The sequence below is a fragment of the Panthera tigris genome, chromosome E3 (genome assembly GCF_018350195.1).
Source record: "Panthera tigris isolate Pti1 chromosome E3, P.tigris_Pti1_mat1.1, whole genome shotgun sequence".
Taxonomy (NCBI): domain Eukaryota; kingdom Metazoa; phylum Chordata; class Mammalia; order Carnivora; family Felidae; genus Panthera; species Panthera tigris.
Genome location: NC_056675.1, coordinates 30505476 through 30523818, shown reverse-complemented (window position 1 = coordinate 30523818; position 18343 = coordinate 30505476). Strand labels below are relative to the sequence as shown.

Sequence of the window (18343 nt, the reverse complement as noted above, 5' to 3'; positions counted from 1 at the left end):
GCCAATTTCTTGGCGAAGGAACGGTTTCTCGTCATTGTTCTGACTTGCATTTCCTTGACTGTTACTGAAGTTAATCATCTGTATATAGTTTATTTTTTAATGTTTCTTCATTTTTGAGCGAGAGCACGAGATTGGGGGAGGGGCAGACGGACAGAGGATCTAAAGCGGGCTCTGCGAACCCGATGTGGGGCTCCAACTCACGAACCGTGAGAGCGTGACCTGAGCCAAAGTTGGACGTTCAACCAGCTGAGCCACCCGGGGAACCCCTATAGTTTTAATAACAGAAATAGCCCCTGCAATGGTAGGGACCTTAACACATCTATTTCAGGGGGAGATGAAAAGTTCTAGGCCCACCCATTGCCCTTTATTCACCCATCCCCTGCTGCTCTCGCTCTCGTGTCCCCAGGAGGGTGGGGCATTTGGGACCCTGCGAGGGTAGGTTGCTTTGCATGGGAGGAAGGTCCCGCCCCGTCTGTGACCACCCCCTGTTATCTTGCTTGCAGATGCTACGCAGATGAACAACGCGGTGCCCACCTCCCCTTTGCTCCAGCAGATGGGCCATCCGCATTCGTACCCCAGCCTGGGCCAGATCTCTAACCCCTACGAGCAGCAGCCGCCGGGCAAAGAGCTCAACAAATATGCCTCCTTGAAGGCGGTTGGTAAGTGCTGTTCTCTTTCTCCCCTGCTTTTCTGTACTTTTCTCTCCCCCCACAAACTGTTTTTTCTGCTCCTCTCTTTCGTTCTACTTCTCGTTTTCTTTTCCTTCTTCTCGTCTCCTGAACTCTGTGTCTCTGTCTGTCCATCTCTTTCTCTATCTCCCTCTCTGTCTCTCTCACACATATTCTTGATGTCTCTACCTGGGGCCCAGGTTACTGTGAAACAGTTGCTTTCCCTATGACAAGCCAGGGTGGGGGTTGGGCAAGGGACACGTGTGGGGGCTGTTTCCTGGGACAGAGGGCGCCTGGAGGCTTATCTGGACCCACAGACACCTCAGCCCCTTCGTCGTCCACCATCTGCCCTAGTGAATCCCCAGGACATAGAATCCAGGACACCCGGTGTCCGAGTGTCTTGCCCTGTAGGAGGTAGCATCCATCACCCCGCAGTCACCCTGTCTCTGTGAAGTCAGTAAGTGGAACGCTTCTGCTCTTCCGGATTGGGCACGCAGCCTGGAGCTTGTGCTAAGTTCTGATCAAGTTCTTATCGATTGCACGGGACATTTTATACATCCTGCCTCTTTTTCTCACAGCGGTCCAAAGAGGAGGGCACAATTATTATCCCAGTTTTCAGATCAGGAAACTAAGACTCAAGGGGTCTCCTTTACCTTGGTCCAAATCAAGCAGCCTGTGGATTTTTATTACTCCAGAGCCTATCCTCCCGCTGCTAGCTTCCCCCGGCCTTGCTCCTCCGTTAGTCCCTTTCCCCAGCTCACACATCAGGGAGCGTCACGTATGATGGTGTCCCGGGCTTCCGAACGAACCGTGTGGGCAGGAGTTCTATCGGATGGAAGCAGCAGCCACAGCAAAGTCACACTTCGGGCAGATGGACTCACAGGCCACCTGCTTGCTTTTATTATCAGCTACTTGTCTTCATTCCTTCCCTCGCAACCACGCCCCTCATCAGAGATGGGATGGGAGGTGTTTGCTGATTGATTCCTGTGTCCACTATCTTAATTCCATTACAAACGGACACCAGAAACCAAAGCCCAGACGCTGTGACGTGTCTGTGATGCTGGAGGTGACCATGGTCTCCAAACATCGGAGGCACAGAGCATCTTGGTGGCTTGGCAGAGGGCCAGGAACATACTAGGAGCTCCGTAAGCGTTTGAATCACAAATATCTTTAGGAATTCATGTCTCCCCGTCTCCTAGGGCTTCCAGATGGAGTCCCTCAAAGATGGGCAGACCAGATTTCTAACCCCAAGGACGCAGGCTGAGCCGACTGACACAGGCTTTTCCAAATCCCAAGCCCTGCGAGAACTCGTATACCAGTTCCTGTGTTGCATGCTGAGTTTCTGCACCGAACTCAGCCCTTATACACACCCCGTGACCACAGATTCCCCCCATTCCAGATCGCATGTTTGCACAGCATATGCATCCTGAGCGTGTTTAAGTAGACTCAAATATTAGGAGGAAGAGCTGCAGGCTGTTGCCTAGGAGAGAAGGAGTCAGGGCATCTACACCAATGTAGCTGTGGAAGCCTTCATACACTGTGTGGTGCCCTGCCCCTCCCCGCCCCCTTCCTGAGCCTTGCCTTTAGGTGACAAATGGCATCTGCCAGTTCCATTTGATTCTTCTTTTGGCATTAAAAAAAAATCAACCCAGACATCCTTTTCCCTTTGAACTGGTTACATTCCCCTAAACAACTTATTTCTTCAGCTTAGGCCTGGTGTCTTGTCCCCCCTCCAAACCCAGTAGTTATTTGGGTGAATCATAGATGGATATTCCCACAATGCTCCTTGATTTTTCCCCCGGATTTGTACAGAGATCCTGCCCATAGCACATGTCTACAGTGCATTTAGAATTCCATTTGCAGTTTTGCCCTCCTTAAGTAACCCTTTCTTCCATAAAGGATGGAGTTCTGTGGTGTTTACTGAATGAATGATTGCGCTTGTCTTTGGCATGAGTCCAATCATAGCTCAGTTGTAAGGAAGTACCCCTAATCTTCTAGAAAACTCTGAAGGATCTTACATAAAGAACCCTCCTCCATCCTGTATATAGTTGATGTGCCTCTCTTCTTCTCTGTCCTTCCTCTCTGGTTGTTGTGGGAGTTCACAGACTTTACCTGAGTCGCCGATGGTCTTGTGACTCTCCAGGGAGGAGCAAATTAAAGGACTGCCTGACCCAATGGGTTACCCACGTGTCCAGCATCTGCCTGCACAAATGAAATGCAGATCCTGGGCTAAGTGCTGTTCGAAAGGTTTTTTATTAAGGCATAATTCACACCATGATGTGTGTGCGGATGATGAAATGCATTTCATTAGCAAAATCATTACCACCCAGGAGAGAAGTTGTTTAAAAATTTTTTTCCTTTGAGAGTTCAGCAGCCTTCGATAAGCAGATGCATTTTCTAAAAATTCCCAGTAAAGAAGGAAGGACTTGGACAGCCTTTAGGGTTAACTGCCAGGTTCAAAAATACCCCTGGAAAATAAATTTCTCTTGGTGGCTTTAATATCCAGAACATGGGGTAGTTTCATGCAGTCACTGAAACTCTCTGACCTCAGCTTCTTCATGTGAAAAATGAGGAATGAAAAGCGAGGAAATTTTAAAATAGAAAATGAAACAATTCTACTCATTCTAGTTATTAGAATACTGTGGGCCATTAAATATGTCCCATCCATTCACTGCCAACTCCAGAGAGAAGAGTGGTAACTGTTGGTACTTTTATTTTATTTTATTTTATTTTATTTTATTTTATTTTATTTTATTTTATATTATATTTTATTTTATTTTACTTTATTTGCTTGTTGAAATCACACTCATTAATGTTAAAAAATTTTTTTAGTGTTTATTTATTTTTGAGAAAGAGAGAGAGTGTGAAAGGAGGAGGGGCAGAGAGAGAGGGAGACACAGAATCCAAAGCAGGCTCCAGGCTCTGAGCCGTCAGCACAGAGCCTGATGCAGGGCTCGAACCTGCAAACCATGACATCATGAGCCAAAGTCAGACGCTTGATTGAGCCACCCAGGCACCCCAACACACTCATTGATGTTTAAAGAGAGCTCTTTTCTTTCTACAATTCAGGGATATAGCATGTGAGTACACAATGTTCTCTGTTCCCAAGGGGTTCACTGCCCAAGTGTCAGCAAAAGATTAGTACACATTAGGGAAATGTTAGCAGCTAAACTTCATCAGATTTTGTACAAGGAGGTATGATGGGGTTGGATTATCATTTGTTTCATTCATTCATTCATTCATTCATTCATTCATTCATTTATTTTAGACATTTAATCTGGTGTCCCTTGATTGTAGGTCCCACTGAGGCATGAACCAAGTCTGTCCCATTCATCAATGCATCCCCAGCACCTAATACCATGCTGGGAACTTACAAGTGCTCCCAATAAGTTTTTGTAAAATTAGTGAATTAGAGCGTATGGTGAGTACCACATCAAGTCAGGAGCATGAGATGATCAGCAAGATGGTGGAACATGGCATGGCCTCTGCCGCTGGTCGGGACGGAGTTTAAGATCTCTCTAGATATTTTCAGGCTCTTTCTGAAATTACTTAACCTCCTCAGGTCTCAGTTTCACCCCTCTGTAAAATGGAGATAATAACAATACGGAGCTGATGGTTTGTTGGGTAGATTCAGTGATACATTGCACAGAATGTGTTTAGCCTGACATACAGTCAACCTCAGTAATACTGGAACATATTAAAGTCTCCAGACCAGAGTTGTTTGTTGGCCATATTTTTCCTCAGATCTCCAAGATATACTGATGCCTTGATTAACATGCAGTGGCTCAGGTGTCATTTTGAGGGAGGGAGAGTTTATTCCAGTTTGATGGGAAAGACATACAAGGAAGCTAACTCACACTGAGGATCTGATAAAACAAACAAGCAAGCAAAACAGCAAATGACGTTTTTGAGCCGTTCTAAGGACCAGCAGTCAGCCAAACCTCTTTACTGCCCCATGTCTCCTGAATGACAAAGATCCAGACATATGGCTACTACAGTCCATTAAAAAAAGATTCCTAGTCTCCTCCAACTGACTCTCCTTCCTAAGTTACAACTGCGGATTTAAACATTGTAGTTACATCCTCCACCAAGACTGAAGACAAAAAGTGTGTCTTGTGGTAGATTGAGTCGAAATGTAACCTGAAGTCTCCGTTAAGCACACGAGTTCCCTGGCTTGAGCCTCCAGTTTGATGGGTAGTTACGATGTGAAGAACCCACTTTATGGTTCTTCATAGGCAATGTTGATAGGACAGAGGTGTTTGGGAAAATGTCCAGAAGGCTTACCTGCTGGTTCAGAGAGGGGTGGTTCCTGCCTCCAGAGCTGGAAAAAGACCATACTTTCACGTAATTTCTGATGGACCTTGCATACAGAAAATTGACTACGCATTAGCATTTATCGCCTCTTGGCCCCATGTCCAGTTTTTTCCTCTAGGCACGTAAGACTTAAACTCCTGACCACATTTATTTTATTTTATTATTTTATAATTTTATCTACTTATTTATTTATTTAATATAATTTATTGTCAAGTTGGCTAACATACAGTGTATACAGTGTGCTCTTGGTTGTGGGAGTAGATTCCCATGATTTATCGTTTACATACAACACCCCGTGCTCGTCCCAACAAGTGCCCTCCTCAATGCCCATCCCCCATTTTCCCCTCTCCCCCACTCCCCTACCCTCATCAACCTCAGTTTGTGCTCTGTATTTAAGAGTCTCATATGGTTTGTCTCCCTCCCTCTCTGTTTGTAACAATTTTTCCCCCTTCCCCTCTCCCATGGTCTTCTGTTAAGTTTCTCCAGTTCCACATATGAGTAATGAAGACATATGATATCTGTCTTTCTCTGCCTGACTTATGTCACTTAGCATAATACCCTCCAGTTCCATCCACATTGCTGCAGATGGCAGGATTTCATTCTTTCTCATTGACCTACATGCCCTTTAGATGCTTTATTGCAACCCTGGCTTCTCAGTGAGAGAAAGAGACAGGGCATACCAGCATTATTGATAAAGTGCCATGGTGCCTTCATTTTTACATTAAAATTTTATTAAGAAGATATCTTCTTTGTTGCTATTTGACAGACAAGGGGCTCTTGCCAGAATCCTGTTCCATTTTCCAATGGCACTGTTTAAAACCACAACAATGCACTTCAACATGGCAGCAATTTCCTCTTTCGTCTTGCTGTGTGAGTCATGCATGAGAAACCTACCTGATGCATGAGACCTCAGCCATGGATTGACCTCTATGTGTTTAATTTTTTTTTTTTAAGTTATGGCAAGAAGAGGGCTAACATCATTGAAGTCTCAAAACACTATACCTCTGAGGGAGGTATTGTTCCCAATCTTTGGCAGATGAAATTAAGCAATTTTGGCAGGTGAAATTAAGCAATTTTCCCAGCATCTTCCAGTAAATGGCAGAGGCAAGAATCACGTTCAGGATTACCTGATTCAGAATCCTGTGTTCTTTCCATGACATGATTTCATCTTCCAGAGGGCAATTTCTGGCATCAGAAGGCTATAACCAGACCAAAAAAAAAAATAAATAAATAAAATAAAATAATGGGGAAGCACCTTTCCCTCTTTTTTGGAGGGAGGATTATTTATATTGAGTTATCTTTCTTTGTTTGAAGTTTAAAGTTTTCCCATGGTGCTGAGTATAATTGAGGTATAATATATTTAAGGTATACTGCAGATAAGGTAAAATTTATATGTAGTGAAATCTGCAGATCATAATTTTACAGTGGCATGATTGTTGAAAGGCACATACTCAAGGATAACAAACATTCCAGTAAGGATAAGAAATATTTCATTACCCAGAAAGTTACCTCACGTTTGTTTCCTCTCACCGCCTTTGATTCATCCCCCTTTAATAAGTGTTGAAGTTTTTCCACCCAATAAATATTTATCTAATGTCAGGGGTAGTGGCACCAAGCATGTAGTGGGACCTTACGTGTATATTTGGAAGCCTGTGTGCCACCTGATTAAGTGTCCTTACTTTCAGTGGATTTATGAAAGAGAACTTGTTACCACCTTGCCAGAGCTAAGCCCTGCCTTAGGTGGGGATAGGGGTGACCATGGCATGGTTCCTGTCTTCAAGTGATGAACTTGGCTTAGGGGTAATGACCTGTTTGGCGTCCGTGACTCAGTGACTCAGGCAGTCTTGTGTCCACCCACACAGGAAGATTTGGGGCCACATCACTATTTCCAGATGTCAATGAACCTGGGCGGGTCTCAACTTAATTTTAACTTCTTCACCCTCCTGTCCCTTCGTTTCCCCTCTGTTGTGAATAATGAGGGTGTTGAGTTCATATCGGCAGGGGGAATGTGGCAATCTGAGCGTCCTTTGGCATGCCTACGAGGCCAACCAGAAATGTTTAAATGAGACCGGATCTGTGCCCTGTAATCTTTCACATCACACAGAATGTTCCCTGCAACTCCTCTCAGCTGGCAGCCTGATGTCTGTCTGGAAATTGTGCAAAAATGCTGAGAACTTGGGCTTTTCAGGTAGATTCTTAAGAAAGGAAAGGGGAGCCAATGGCACACACTGATTGGTGAGGCCTCTGGCCAATGGACAGAGGCTGCTGCACAGACACGTGAGCAGGTTTACCCCCCTTTGAGTAAAATCCAATCTTACAGAGAAAGTCTAACAAAGACAGGCTTAGGGTGTGGCCATTGCCCTTCTTAACATTCTTTACTTTACACAAGAGGTTACCAGGGAGTTTTCTTAATAAAGTACCATCACCCAGGGCTCATTCCGCACACCTGAAATGAAATTCAACTTAGAGAAACTGATTTCTAAACAAAATTCCAAGCATTATGTGATGCTTAAATAACAAACTTGAATCCTGTAGCATTTAGGGGAATTTCCCTCCCTTAGGAAGAGTGACTCACAGAGAAACTTGAATTTGTTCGTTCATTCATTCATTCATTCATTCATTCAACAGTATTTTTCTTTCTTTTTTCTTTTTTCTTTTAATGTTTTTATTTTTGAGAGGGGGAGGGTCAGGGGAGGGACAGAGAGAGAGAGGGAGACAGAGGATCCAAAGCAGGCTCCATGCTGAGGGCAGAGAGCCCCATGTGGGGCTCGAACTCACAAACCCTGAGATCATGACCTGAACCAAAGTCGGACGCTTAACCGACTGAGCCACCCAGGTGCCCCATCAGTATTTTCAAACACAGATTATGTGCATGGACAGTCCCTACCCCTTGGGTGCCTGCCACCCAGCCTGTAAAGTTGCAGTCACTGCAGAGCCTGGCCCAACCTTGGATTTCCCTCTAACTTTTTCAGGAGAGGGATTGCAGTAAAACAGGATCCAAATGTATCTTGTCAACCAAGTGTTGTCATTAGCCAAAGTGACCTCATGCAACTCACATTTCCCTTTCTTTCTTAGAGGGTTGAGATTTAGAGCCAGATTCACTGCCTGAGAAATCTCTCTCTCCCTGACGTAACTGAAAGCATCTAGGCCTTTTTCAAGGGACTTCTTCTGACCCTCTGTTGGGTGTTATCTTGATGCTGCAGAAGGAAGTGCCTACAGAATCACATTTGCCCGTTTGGTCTCTCGCCCTGTTCCCGGGGCCCCTGAGGCCTGCTCCCCACCTGCCTTGGAGGCTGCGGCTGGGGCCAGCAGCAGGTGAGGGCAGCGAACACGAGAAGCCGGCCAGCAGATCAGCATCTCTCGATTGTTATTTTTTTAGGAAGTTCTGATGGTGACTGGGCAGTGGCGACGCTTAAGTCACCAAAAGGTACTGTACGGCTCTTTCTAGCTCTTTTGTCTAGGTCTTGTCACATTTGACATTAATCATTGGAAGCACAAAGTGTCCTGGTGTCTGTGTGTGACCCAGTGCCACACGTGTGTCCCCATTGGGTGGACCTGAAATCCGTCTAAGTTCCAGCATGTAGGTATGTAGGTGTTCTTGTGTGTGTGTGTGTGTGTGTGTGTGTGTGTGTGTGTGTGTGTGTGTGTGTGTGTGTGTGTGATGTATCTGTGCTCTGGGCTGTTGAAGAATGTGCTACCCGCCCCCCTTCTCAATATTCATTGCCTGAAGGAAAATGTCCCTATCAGACACCATCCAGGTAAGACATCCAGGAAATGTTTTATTTTATTTTTTTTTCAGAAAGCAGCCCAAGCAAACTAGCAAAACACAAGGTGAATTAATGCAGGGGAGAAAACACACCTTGTGAGGCAGAGATAAACACAGTCAGGTTCTTGGCTCCAGGTCTTGGGGATGATTTAGCCTTTTTGCTCTGTTCAGCTTTCCTGAGGCGGTCTGGGGAGAATCAGGAGTCCTTTACATGGAGTCTGTGAGTTTAACCAGCTGGGTGGCTGGACCAGGAGGTAGCTAGCATCTCCTCACTCCCTACCATGTGCCAGACAGGGTGCTGGCCCTTTGCATCATGTTGTCACTAAATTCCCTGATGACCCAGCCGTGCAGGCAGTGTCCTTCCCCTTTAGCGATGAGGACATGGGCGTCTGAGGGAGGGTGTCTCGCTTACGTCCACAGCTGCTAAGTGCTGGCGTTGTAGTTTGGACCCGCATCCGTCTGACTCACATGCCTAGGTTATTTCCCACCTGAGTGTGATGGGAGTAGCTCTTTTCAGAACAGCTGAGAAACTGTTCCCTTCTGCTTTCACTCCATTTGCTTTGTTGGATTTGGCGGTGGGGAGGATGTCACTGACCCAAGGCGGTGGAGGCAGAACTGTTTAGTGACCTTGGACTGGGGATATTAGAAGGCCTCACAGGGCTCTAGACAGGATACTGGCAGTACCATTTTTGCATTCTTGAACGATAGTTTTGGTTTTCAAGTGGAGCTGGGATTAGGGGCAAATGGCCTGGAGGTAGCCCCCCCTCCCCCCCCCCCCGCCCCCGCCGCCCCCGGAGGCTCCTACGATTACCCAGGTGGGCGGTGGCCTGGGCCAGGTGCATAGAGAACACAGAAGACAATGAAGTGGGAGACAAGGGACTGTAGAAGGTCATGAGTATGTGCCTGTGAGCAGGAAGGAGGGAACAGTGGGCCCTCACTGGTTCTCACATTTCAGCTCCTTGAGCAGCATCAGCCTCCCCCAGAGGATTGTTAAAACCCAAATCCCTGGGCTCCATCCTAGAGCTTCTGATTCACTGGGCTTTGGGCTGGGCTCGAGGAGTTACATTGCCACCAGGTTCCCAGGGGATGCTGCTGGCCTGGAGACCACACTTTGAAAACCACCACAGTAGAGAAATCTTGCTGGGAACTAGCACCCTCTGGTTAGGTCTCTAAAGATCTTTCTGTGGGCTGAGGGTTCTGATGAGGGGAGTTTGACTAGTTCTCAGTGGCTCAGAAACAACCTGAGCTCTGGGGGGAGCATGGAAGGGAAGGGGATGCACTGTATTCCCATATCCACAGAGAGAGCCTTAGACCCACGAGTCTGCTAAGGATCCCTTGACTACACAGTTGTTGCTTTTAGAGAGGCAGATTTTTGGGTCTTGCATTAGGTAATAACTGTTTACATGTCAACATCCATTTTTAGAAAGGCAAACAATTTGGAACATGACAGACCTACTAATTTGAGGCATAAACTTTTTTTTTCTCTCCCGTGTGAAAAACAAAGCCATTATGATTCCCGTGACAGCATTTAGAGGCAGTCAGCACCCCTGTCTTTATATCAGCTTATTGTTGTCTGATGCATTTAGGAAATATTTCAGGATGGGTCAAAAGCAAGGGCTTGGAAGCTGTTTTTCCACCCAAACTGGGCTAATTTCACCTGTCCTGTTAAATGCATCTTTATTTATCCTGCCTTGTCTTGGGGGTGGAGGGGGGGGAAGGGGTCTCAGAGTTGGCCAGGCCCAAGTTCCTCTAGAGTCACTGATCTTTCTCTAGTGTTCTCTACTCAGTCTCTAGACCCTGAGTCTACATGAGGAAAGGGGTCTCAGAGTTGGCCAGGCCCAAGTTCATCTAGCGTCACTGATCTTTCTCTAGTGTTCTCTACTCAGTCTCCAGACCCTGAGTCTACAGGAGGCATGATAACAAGGTTGGGGAATTTGGATGGCCCCTACCTCCCACATGCCGCTCCCTTCTCAAAAGGGAGACACATGCAGGGTGTGATGGTTTTAGCCCCAGACACTCCTGGGTTACAATCAGGCTCATCATTCAATACTCTTGTGACCCTCAGAAAGTCAGCCAACCCCTCTGAGTCCCTGTTTTCTGATCCGCACAACAGAGACCAGACTGTCACCCACTGCCTAGGTTGCTGTGAAGATAAGGTAACGTGTACAACACGTGGTGCGGTGCCTGGCATACGGAAAGTGGTAACCACATGAAGGCTATTACTGGCATCATTATGACTATTTCCAGGTGAACAAATTAAAGGCTCTGGAAAATCTTGTGGTAACAAAAACTGTCAGACTCTACCACGTCATTTCCCAAACACTTTTGATGTCTGGTCTCTCTGCTCTTCAGGAAACGCAGTTAACATCTTCATAAACAGGGGCATGAATGTGGCTAGAAACCCACTCTGGGAACCTAGGGCAAGAAGGAGCAGAGGAGTAGGAGGAGGGGTGCGTGCCATGTGGGGAGGTTGGTGAAGGAAGGGATAGCTGCCTAGAAGAAAAGACAAGGTCCCTAAAGATACAAGTGTCCTGCTTCCACCTGCATGATCTATAATTCCCTTGGGAGGTGAACCATATCTGCCAGGATTGAACATGGCAAACAGATCACACCGGTTCGCGCCATTCATTTTTCTCTGAGGTTTCTCATGCACACCACCCCCTAGTGGTCCCTGCTGTTACTCCACCCGTGTCCAGCCCTGGGAACTCCTGGCATAATTGTTGACAGTGCACCTGGGAAGACACTACCCCCTCAAGCCCAGTGGACTTTCCTTATCAGCACAAAGCCATGTCTTTTGAAACCTGGTTATTTGCAAAATGAATATTTGAACCTGACCTATCGCTTAGTCCAGTGCTACATTGGAGCACTGAACTTGGGGAAAATGCCAGCATGGTGCTGTGTACTGTGATATAGTCACTCTGGCTCTGATCAGAAGCGGACCATATGCTTTTGCACAAGCCACTCACATGCTCTGAACACCCATTTCTACCATTTCCAAAGCAGAGGCAATGAAAATCCACACCCTGTTGTGTTTGGGGCGGGGGGATGTTATGAGGTAATACAGGTAATACACGGCAATGGTGACAATGAAGAAAATGCACCTGATTCAACCTTTCTGCTTTTATGGATGAGGGAACCAAGTCCCCTGAGATAAATGAGGTTGCCCGAAGTAACATGGGAAAATTCCATCATACCCAGGACACGGACCCAGTCTTCAAAGAATGGCTAAAAACCTGGACTCAGAATCACTGGAGATGCTTGTTACAAATGAAAATCCTTTGGACACATTGCAAAGAAGCTGGAACCACTGGATGTGGGACCTCAACATCTTTTCATCATGTTTCTTTCTTTTTTTTTTTTTTTTTTCATTTTGTAACTGCACCTTCTGGATAATTCTCTATATACTAAAGTGTGGACCTACCTTTCCTAAGACCCAATCCCTAGACGCAGTTTGCCCTACAACGCCAATTCCACATGCCAGCATTCTTCCAAACATGAGTATTTTTGGTGTTTGCTGAAATAAAACTGTTTTCTTAATTGAGGGTTTGAGCTGGAGCCCCAGCTGGAAAGTAGGAACATTAGAGGTGACAGTCTTGGATTTGGTGTCCTGCCCTGACACTCATCAGCTGTGGCACAGAAATTTGGTGGCCTAATTACTCAGTATCTCTGGGCCTTAGTTCCCATTGTCACATGGAAAAGATGATATTGCCTTTTCGTCCGTCTTTAAGAGGGTTTAAGTGAGATAGTGTCAGTGAAATGGCTGAGAGCATGTCCAGCACAGAGTAGGTGGTCAGTAAATTCCAGTTCTTTTTTGAAGAATGTTGATGTAGCTCAATAAATATTCATCCAAGAGATGCTACAGAAGGCACAAAGCAGTAGAAAACATGTAATTTGGGTTGCAGTTCTGTCGGGGTGCGCACATCTTGGGTAAGGGCCCATGGAAAAGCAACCTTAGAACATTACTTCATGAAATGCAGCCTTTTGCAATTTTCTGATTTGGGTTATTGGTTTGCTGGTGAGCTGGAGGGTGCAGAGCAGGTGGAGGATAGGGAGGGGATTTTTTTTTAATAAAAATCAAATCCCACCAGCTCCTAAGTATGGCCTCTTTTAAAAGCACACAGTGAGCACTGGAGTTTTGATGAGCTTTCCTGGGAACCCATAGGGCATGGGGGAAATTCTCTGCTTTGCAGAAAAGGCCGCTGTGGTAAGATTGCAGTAAACATTTTATGCTAGTTTGAGAATATGCCCCTCAGAGGCTAAGCCAGCTAGATCTTATTCATTCCAAACTTCGCTGGCATCTTGCATGGTACCCACGGCAGATAACAGACACTCAGTATGCGTTTTATTAACAAATTATTAAGTGAAGTGAGGCATAGCATTTGCAGGGAATCCTGCAGTCTTTTCTGAAGAGGTGCTGGGACATGGATAAATTAAGCAGATGGAAGTCCAGGAGACCTGTGTTCCAGATCCATTGCTGCTTCCACCTAGTTTGGTATCCTTGAGCCCTTCAGTTTCTCTCCTATAGAATGGAAGGTTGGGGGTCATTGATCTCTTTAGCCCTTCTGTCTCTGTAACCACAGATCCCAGGCTTTGCTCTCATTGGCTTGCCTTGTCATGTGCCCACCTCTGAACAAATTGCTATAGTAAGGGCAACGAAATGGGTTGATTGTAGTCACTGGGGAATAGCTGGGGGTGGGAGAGTGGAGAGGTATGTCATCTAAACCATGTGGATCAACAGTAGGAGACAGGTGGATTCTGTCTGATTCAGATTCCCCTGATTCCCCACCTGAAAAGAGCCACCTAGGGGGCTCTTCCTAGAAGTAGGATGAGTAAATGATTGGTATTTGTATCAGTAGTCTTGCCATAATAATGCTGCATAACAAGTGGCCCCAAACCTTGTGGTTTAACATTTATTTAGCAGCATTTACTGAGTCTAGGTGTCTGTGTACCGGTGACTTATATTGACGTGGGAGTTTCTCCACAGCTCAGCTGAGTTGACCCATCTACCTGGGAGGTGGCTGGATGTTGGCTGATCTAGGCTGGTTTTAGCTGGAGAGACTGGGGTGACTTGGCTCTGCTCTAGGTGTCTCATCCTCAGAGAGGGTAGCCTAGACATCTCATGACGATGACATAGGTGCAAAAGAGAAACACAAAGAACTTTATCAAACTTCTGTTATGTCATGTCTTCTACCATTCATTAATCACATGGATGAACTCCGAATCCGCTGGTGGGAAAAAAAGATCTTCCTCTTTTGGGGTGAGTTTCAAAGTCACATAAAAAGAGCATGGATAGAGGGAAGGGTGAGGAATTGAAGCCATTCATGCGTCAATTTAACATAGGATCCCAAAACTTACGATTATCTTTGAGATGGCCCTTTGCCTATAGCATTTTGGAAGGAGGTGCATTGTATTAAGGATAATAACCTGTATTTGTTTCATTAAGAAAAAAAAAAACTTGGGGCTTCTGGGTGGCTCAGTCGGTTGAGCATCCGACTTCGGCTCTAGTCATGATCTCACGCTTCATGATTTCGAGCCCCTTGTCGGGCTTTGTGCTGACAGCTTAGGGCCTGGAGCCTGCTTCTGATTCTGCGTCTCCCTCTGTCTCTGCCCCTCCCCAGCTCATGCTCTGTCTCTCTTTCAAAAATATATAAAGATTAAAAACATTAAAAAAAAAAACCCAGTTGCATAAAATTTCACCAGAGGGGAGGTTGATCACAAGATAAACCACACAAAGGAATTTCTGAAAAGAAGTATCTCCATCTCTGGAGCAGCAGTGTGAGATGCATGGAAGGGTGATGAATGAATGAATGCAGTTTCCATCCAGGACCATTCTGTGCAGGTGGCTCTGTGGGCAGCCATGGCTGGACCCCATCTTTATTCAACAGCCTTTCAGAAAGAGGTGACTGCATAGCAGGCCTGCCTAAGGACAAGACAAAAGACCTGTAGGGTTCGAGGCCTGGAGTTCACAACAGAGGGGCTCATGGCATAGCCTGGACACCTTTGGTGCACAGCCCAAGCCAGGCGCTGTTTCAGAATCTTCTCCAGCAAAGGCAGTGGGAGCCCTCAGGGTTAAGACCAAAAAAAAAAAAAAAAAAAAAAGGTCCAGGCTCCTGGACTCCCCTTGACAATTTTCTTTCTTAGAGAGACACAGGACTTCAAGAAAGCTGGGAGCCCTGAGCTTTATTAGGACCTGGTTCAAATGCGACTTTTCTTCCTTGTGCCTCTTTAGCAAGGCCCAGAACCAGGTGAAACAGGGCTAATTCACCATAAAGACAGTCCTTCTCATCTCCTCCCTGGCCCTCTCCTGTCTGAGAAGCTAGGCTTTTTTCCTGCCTTTCTTGTTTCTGCCTGCTGAGACAGTTTCAGGAACCTGCACAGATTTATAGAATGCATTTTAAAAGAAGAGAGAAATACCTGGGTATTTTTTAAACATGAACTGTCCCCGCTTTTGCTTTTTAATTTAGCTTGTGAGGGAGGAAAAAGAAGTAGAGACCCAGAAAATATTCCTGTATAAGTAAAAAGCAAATACTGTCCTACTGAGCCAAAGGTCCCTACAGATACAGTGGCTTGAGGGAAAGAAGTATATCTCTGTTATAGTCCCGAGGGGGGGTGGTTGGTGGGGCAGCTTGACTCCAAACTGTCCCACGGGGACCCAGGTTCCTCCAACACCGTTTCTCTACCACCCTCTACCGGATTGTCCTCGGCTGCAGTGTCGTAGCTGGTGGCTGTCATAGGCTATGAGAAGGCGGAAGAGAGGACACCCAGGGGAAATGATTTTCTTGCAAGCAAGTAAGGTGAAGTGGAAAATTGGGTGCATCCCTTTTGCTAACCTCACGTGGGCAAGAGATGAACTACATGGCCAAATTGAGCTTCCGAGAAGGGTGAGGAAATGTAGCTCAGAGCTGGGTGGCCGTGTGCCCAAGAGAAAAGGGTAGAAAGAGACCCGAGAGACAAATGACCACGTGCTACACCTTCCCAGGAGATGTGCATTTAAGGAGGCCTGCCTTGTGCCATGCGTAATGGTTTGTGCTTTAACCTGCCTTGTCTCCTTTATTCCTGTACTGCACCCTTCAAAGTCAGTCTTAGTATCCCCATGTGAGTTTCTTTTCCTTTCGAACAATGACAGCAACAGCAGCTACTGTCTGTTGAATACCTACTTATGAGGCAAGGACATTGCTATTGTATATGATTCCCTTTGGTACCCTCACACTCCTGCCACGTAACCCTGGTTGTTTTATTTTCAATTTTGTTGGTAACCTTAAGAGAGATCAGGTTATTTGCTCATCGTCTCCAGCTTGTAAGTGGAAAACCTGGGATTTGAACCCAGATCCATCTTCTTTCAAAGGGTAGGCTCTTTCCGCCATATTGTAAGGAAGAATTTACGGTCCCAAAAAATCAGGTGGGCTTTCTTCCAGACATCGTTAGATTCTTCCAGACCTGATGCACTGCATCCTTCAAGGTGTAGCCTCATTAATACTTCTTTCTTTTGCTCATTAATCCTTCTGATTCCTGAAATTTAATGCTGAAGCCTTGCCTTTTGAGTCTCAGGCTCTGCTATGGCTGTGAAGAGCCCGGTGTAGGATTCAAAACCAACACTTTGGCTCTCTGTCATCACTGAAATTGATTGCTGCTCTCTGGGTGATGGGGAGGGGATGCTAGAACCACAAGAAAAAGAAATATTGGGTAATATCTGAAAATATCCCACTACATTGAGGGAATCAGCATGATGTAGCGTGAAGAGCCCAGGCAAGCACATCTGCCTCATTGGCTTGGGATGGGGTGGGAGCCAGATACATGACATAATATGGAGAGTGCCTGGCCCTGAGTGATGAGGAAGGAACTTCCATCTTCTCTCAGTTCTGTGAGAAGTGAATGGTTCTTTCCAGCCCAGCTCTGGGACAGCTGGTCTGCTTTTGGTCAGTGCCCCTCAGAGATGCACAAGACCTGTGCACTAGCCAATGTGAATGCTGGAAGAGTCACAACCTGGCAGGGAGAGTCTCATGTCACCCTCAGCTCCCTCCTCACCTCAAAGAAGAAGATAAACATAGTTTATCTTCTTAAGAGGGAATTTGGGGCTTTGTTAAACTTCCCATGGTGACATGGGAATATGTCTTACTTGAGAATATGATAACTTACCTGTACACCCCCACCCCTGATGTCTGGAGAGGAGGAATCGAGAAAAGTGATTTTTCTGCATAATTCTTATTCTGCCCTCCATTTTCTTTAGTTTAGGGGGATGTTTTCCCACATATAAAACCTTCAAAAGGAAACAAGACTATTCTCCATAAGGCAGGCAGCCTAACCAGGGAAGTGGTGAGTGCTGTAGCCACAAATTCACAAATTCCAGGATACCTGGTATTCGGCCAGGTGTCCTGGGTTCAAATCCCAGTACTGTCGCTTGGACAAGTTGCCAAAGCTCTATAGTCTCAGTTTCCCCATTTATAAAATGGGACTGATGATGGCACCTACCTTAGTACTGTATTGAGAGTATTACACGGGTTAACAAATTCCCTAGCCAAGTATCTAGAACAGAGCACACACTTAATAAAGATGAGCTTTTACTCAGTTTACCACTGGGGGAGCTGGGAGGGAGGCCAGATTTCTTCTCTAATGAAGCAGTCTCTAACCAGCCCATGCCTCCTTCACCCACCTTCATCTTGCTTCCTTGAACGAACTGCTCCTCTGCAGTCATGCCTCTGCAAGACTATGGCCAGGGATATGGAGCTGGACAGCACCAGGTTCTCCTGCCCCAGAAATAAAGGAACTTAACCACTGCTTATTCCTTAAGTTTCTGTAAAGCACAGGGCACAGGTCAGTCTTCCATGATGCGGACTATGTATTAGGGTTCTCCAGAGAAATTGAACTACAGACACACAGATATATCCTATTATTTATATATATTTGTATATATCACACATGAATAATATATATATATATATATTATCAGTTTGATTGAGGCAATTCCCCATAATAAATCTCATATATATGTATGTATCTATATGAATATTATAAATATTCATATATATGAAAAATAGGATATCTATATATATGAAAGGAGATTTATTATGGGGAGTCGGTTCATGTGATTATGGAGTCTGAGAAGTCCCATGATCTATTGTCTGCAAGCTAGAAACTCAGGAAAGCCAGTGGGGTGATTTCAGTCCAAGTCCGAAAGCTTGAAAACCCGGGGAGCCTATGGGGTAACTCCCAGTCCAGGAGCAGAAAAGCAATGCCTCTCCTAGTCCAGGGGCAGAAAACCAATGCCAGGCAGTCAGGAAGGGCATGGATCTTCCCTTCCTCTGATTTTTGTTGTATTTCATCCCCAAACACATTAGGTAATTCCTACCTACATTGGGGAGGGCAATCTACTTCACTGAGTACATCCGGAAATACCTTCATAGGCACACCCAGAAATAAAAATTAATCCAGACACCCTGTGGACCCATCCTAGTTGATGCATAAAATTAACATGACACACTAGATGGCCTGAACAGGAGACATTCTGCCCATTTCTAATATTCTAGAGAATGCTGTTGGTATGTGAACTATTTCCAGCACTTCCTTGCCTTCATCAGATGAATCATTGTACCCCTAC

At 45.7% G+C, this 18343-nt stretch overlaps 1 protein-coding gene across 2 annotated transcripts in view; it reads left to right on the top strand.

The window, feature by feature from the left end:
• SHISA9 (shisa family member 9) overlaps window positions 1–18343 on the top strand; it is a 277497-nt gene that overhangs the window by 249593 nt on the left and 9561 nt on the right. Inside the window, exons 3-4 of one of the 2 annotated variants that reach the window (XM_042971857.1) lie at window positions 504–659; window positions 8362–8409. In XM_042971857.1, the coding sequence (XP_042827791.1) occupies window positions 504–659; window positions 8362–8409 (204 nt within the window). Of the gene's footprint in view, window positions 1–503; window positions 664–8361; window positions 8410–18343 lie in introns of both variants that reach the window. The other variant, XM_042971856.1, reaches the window with a different exon arrangement.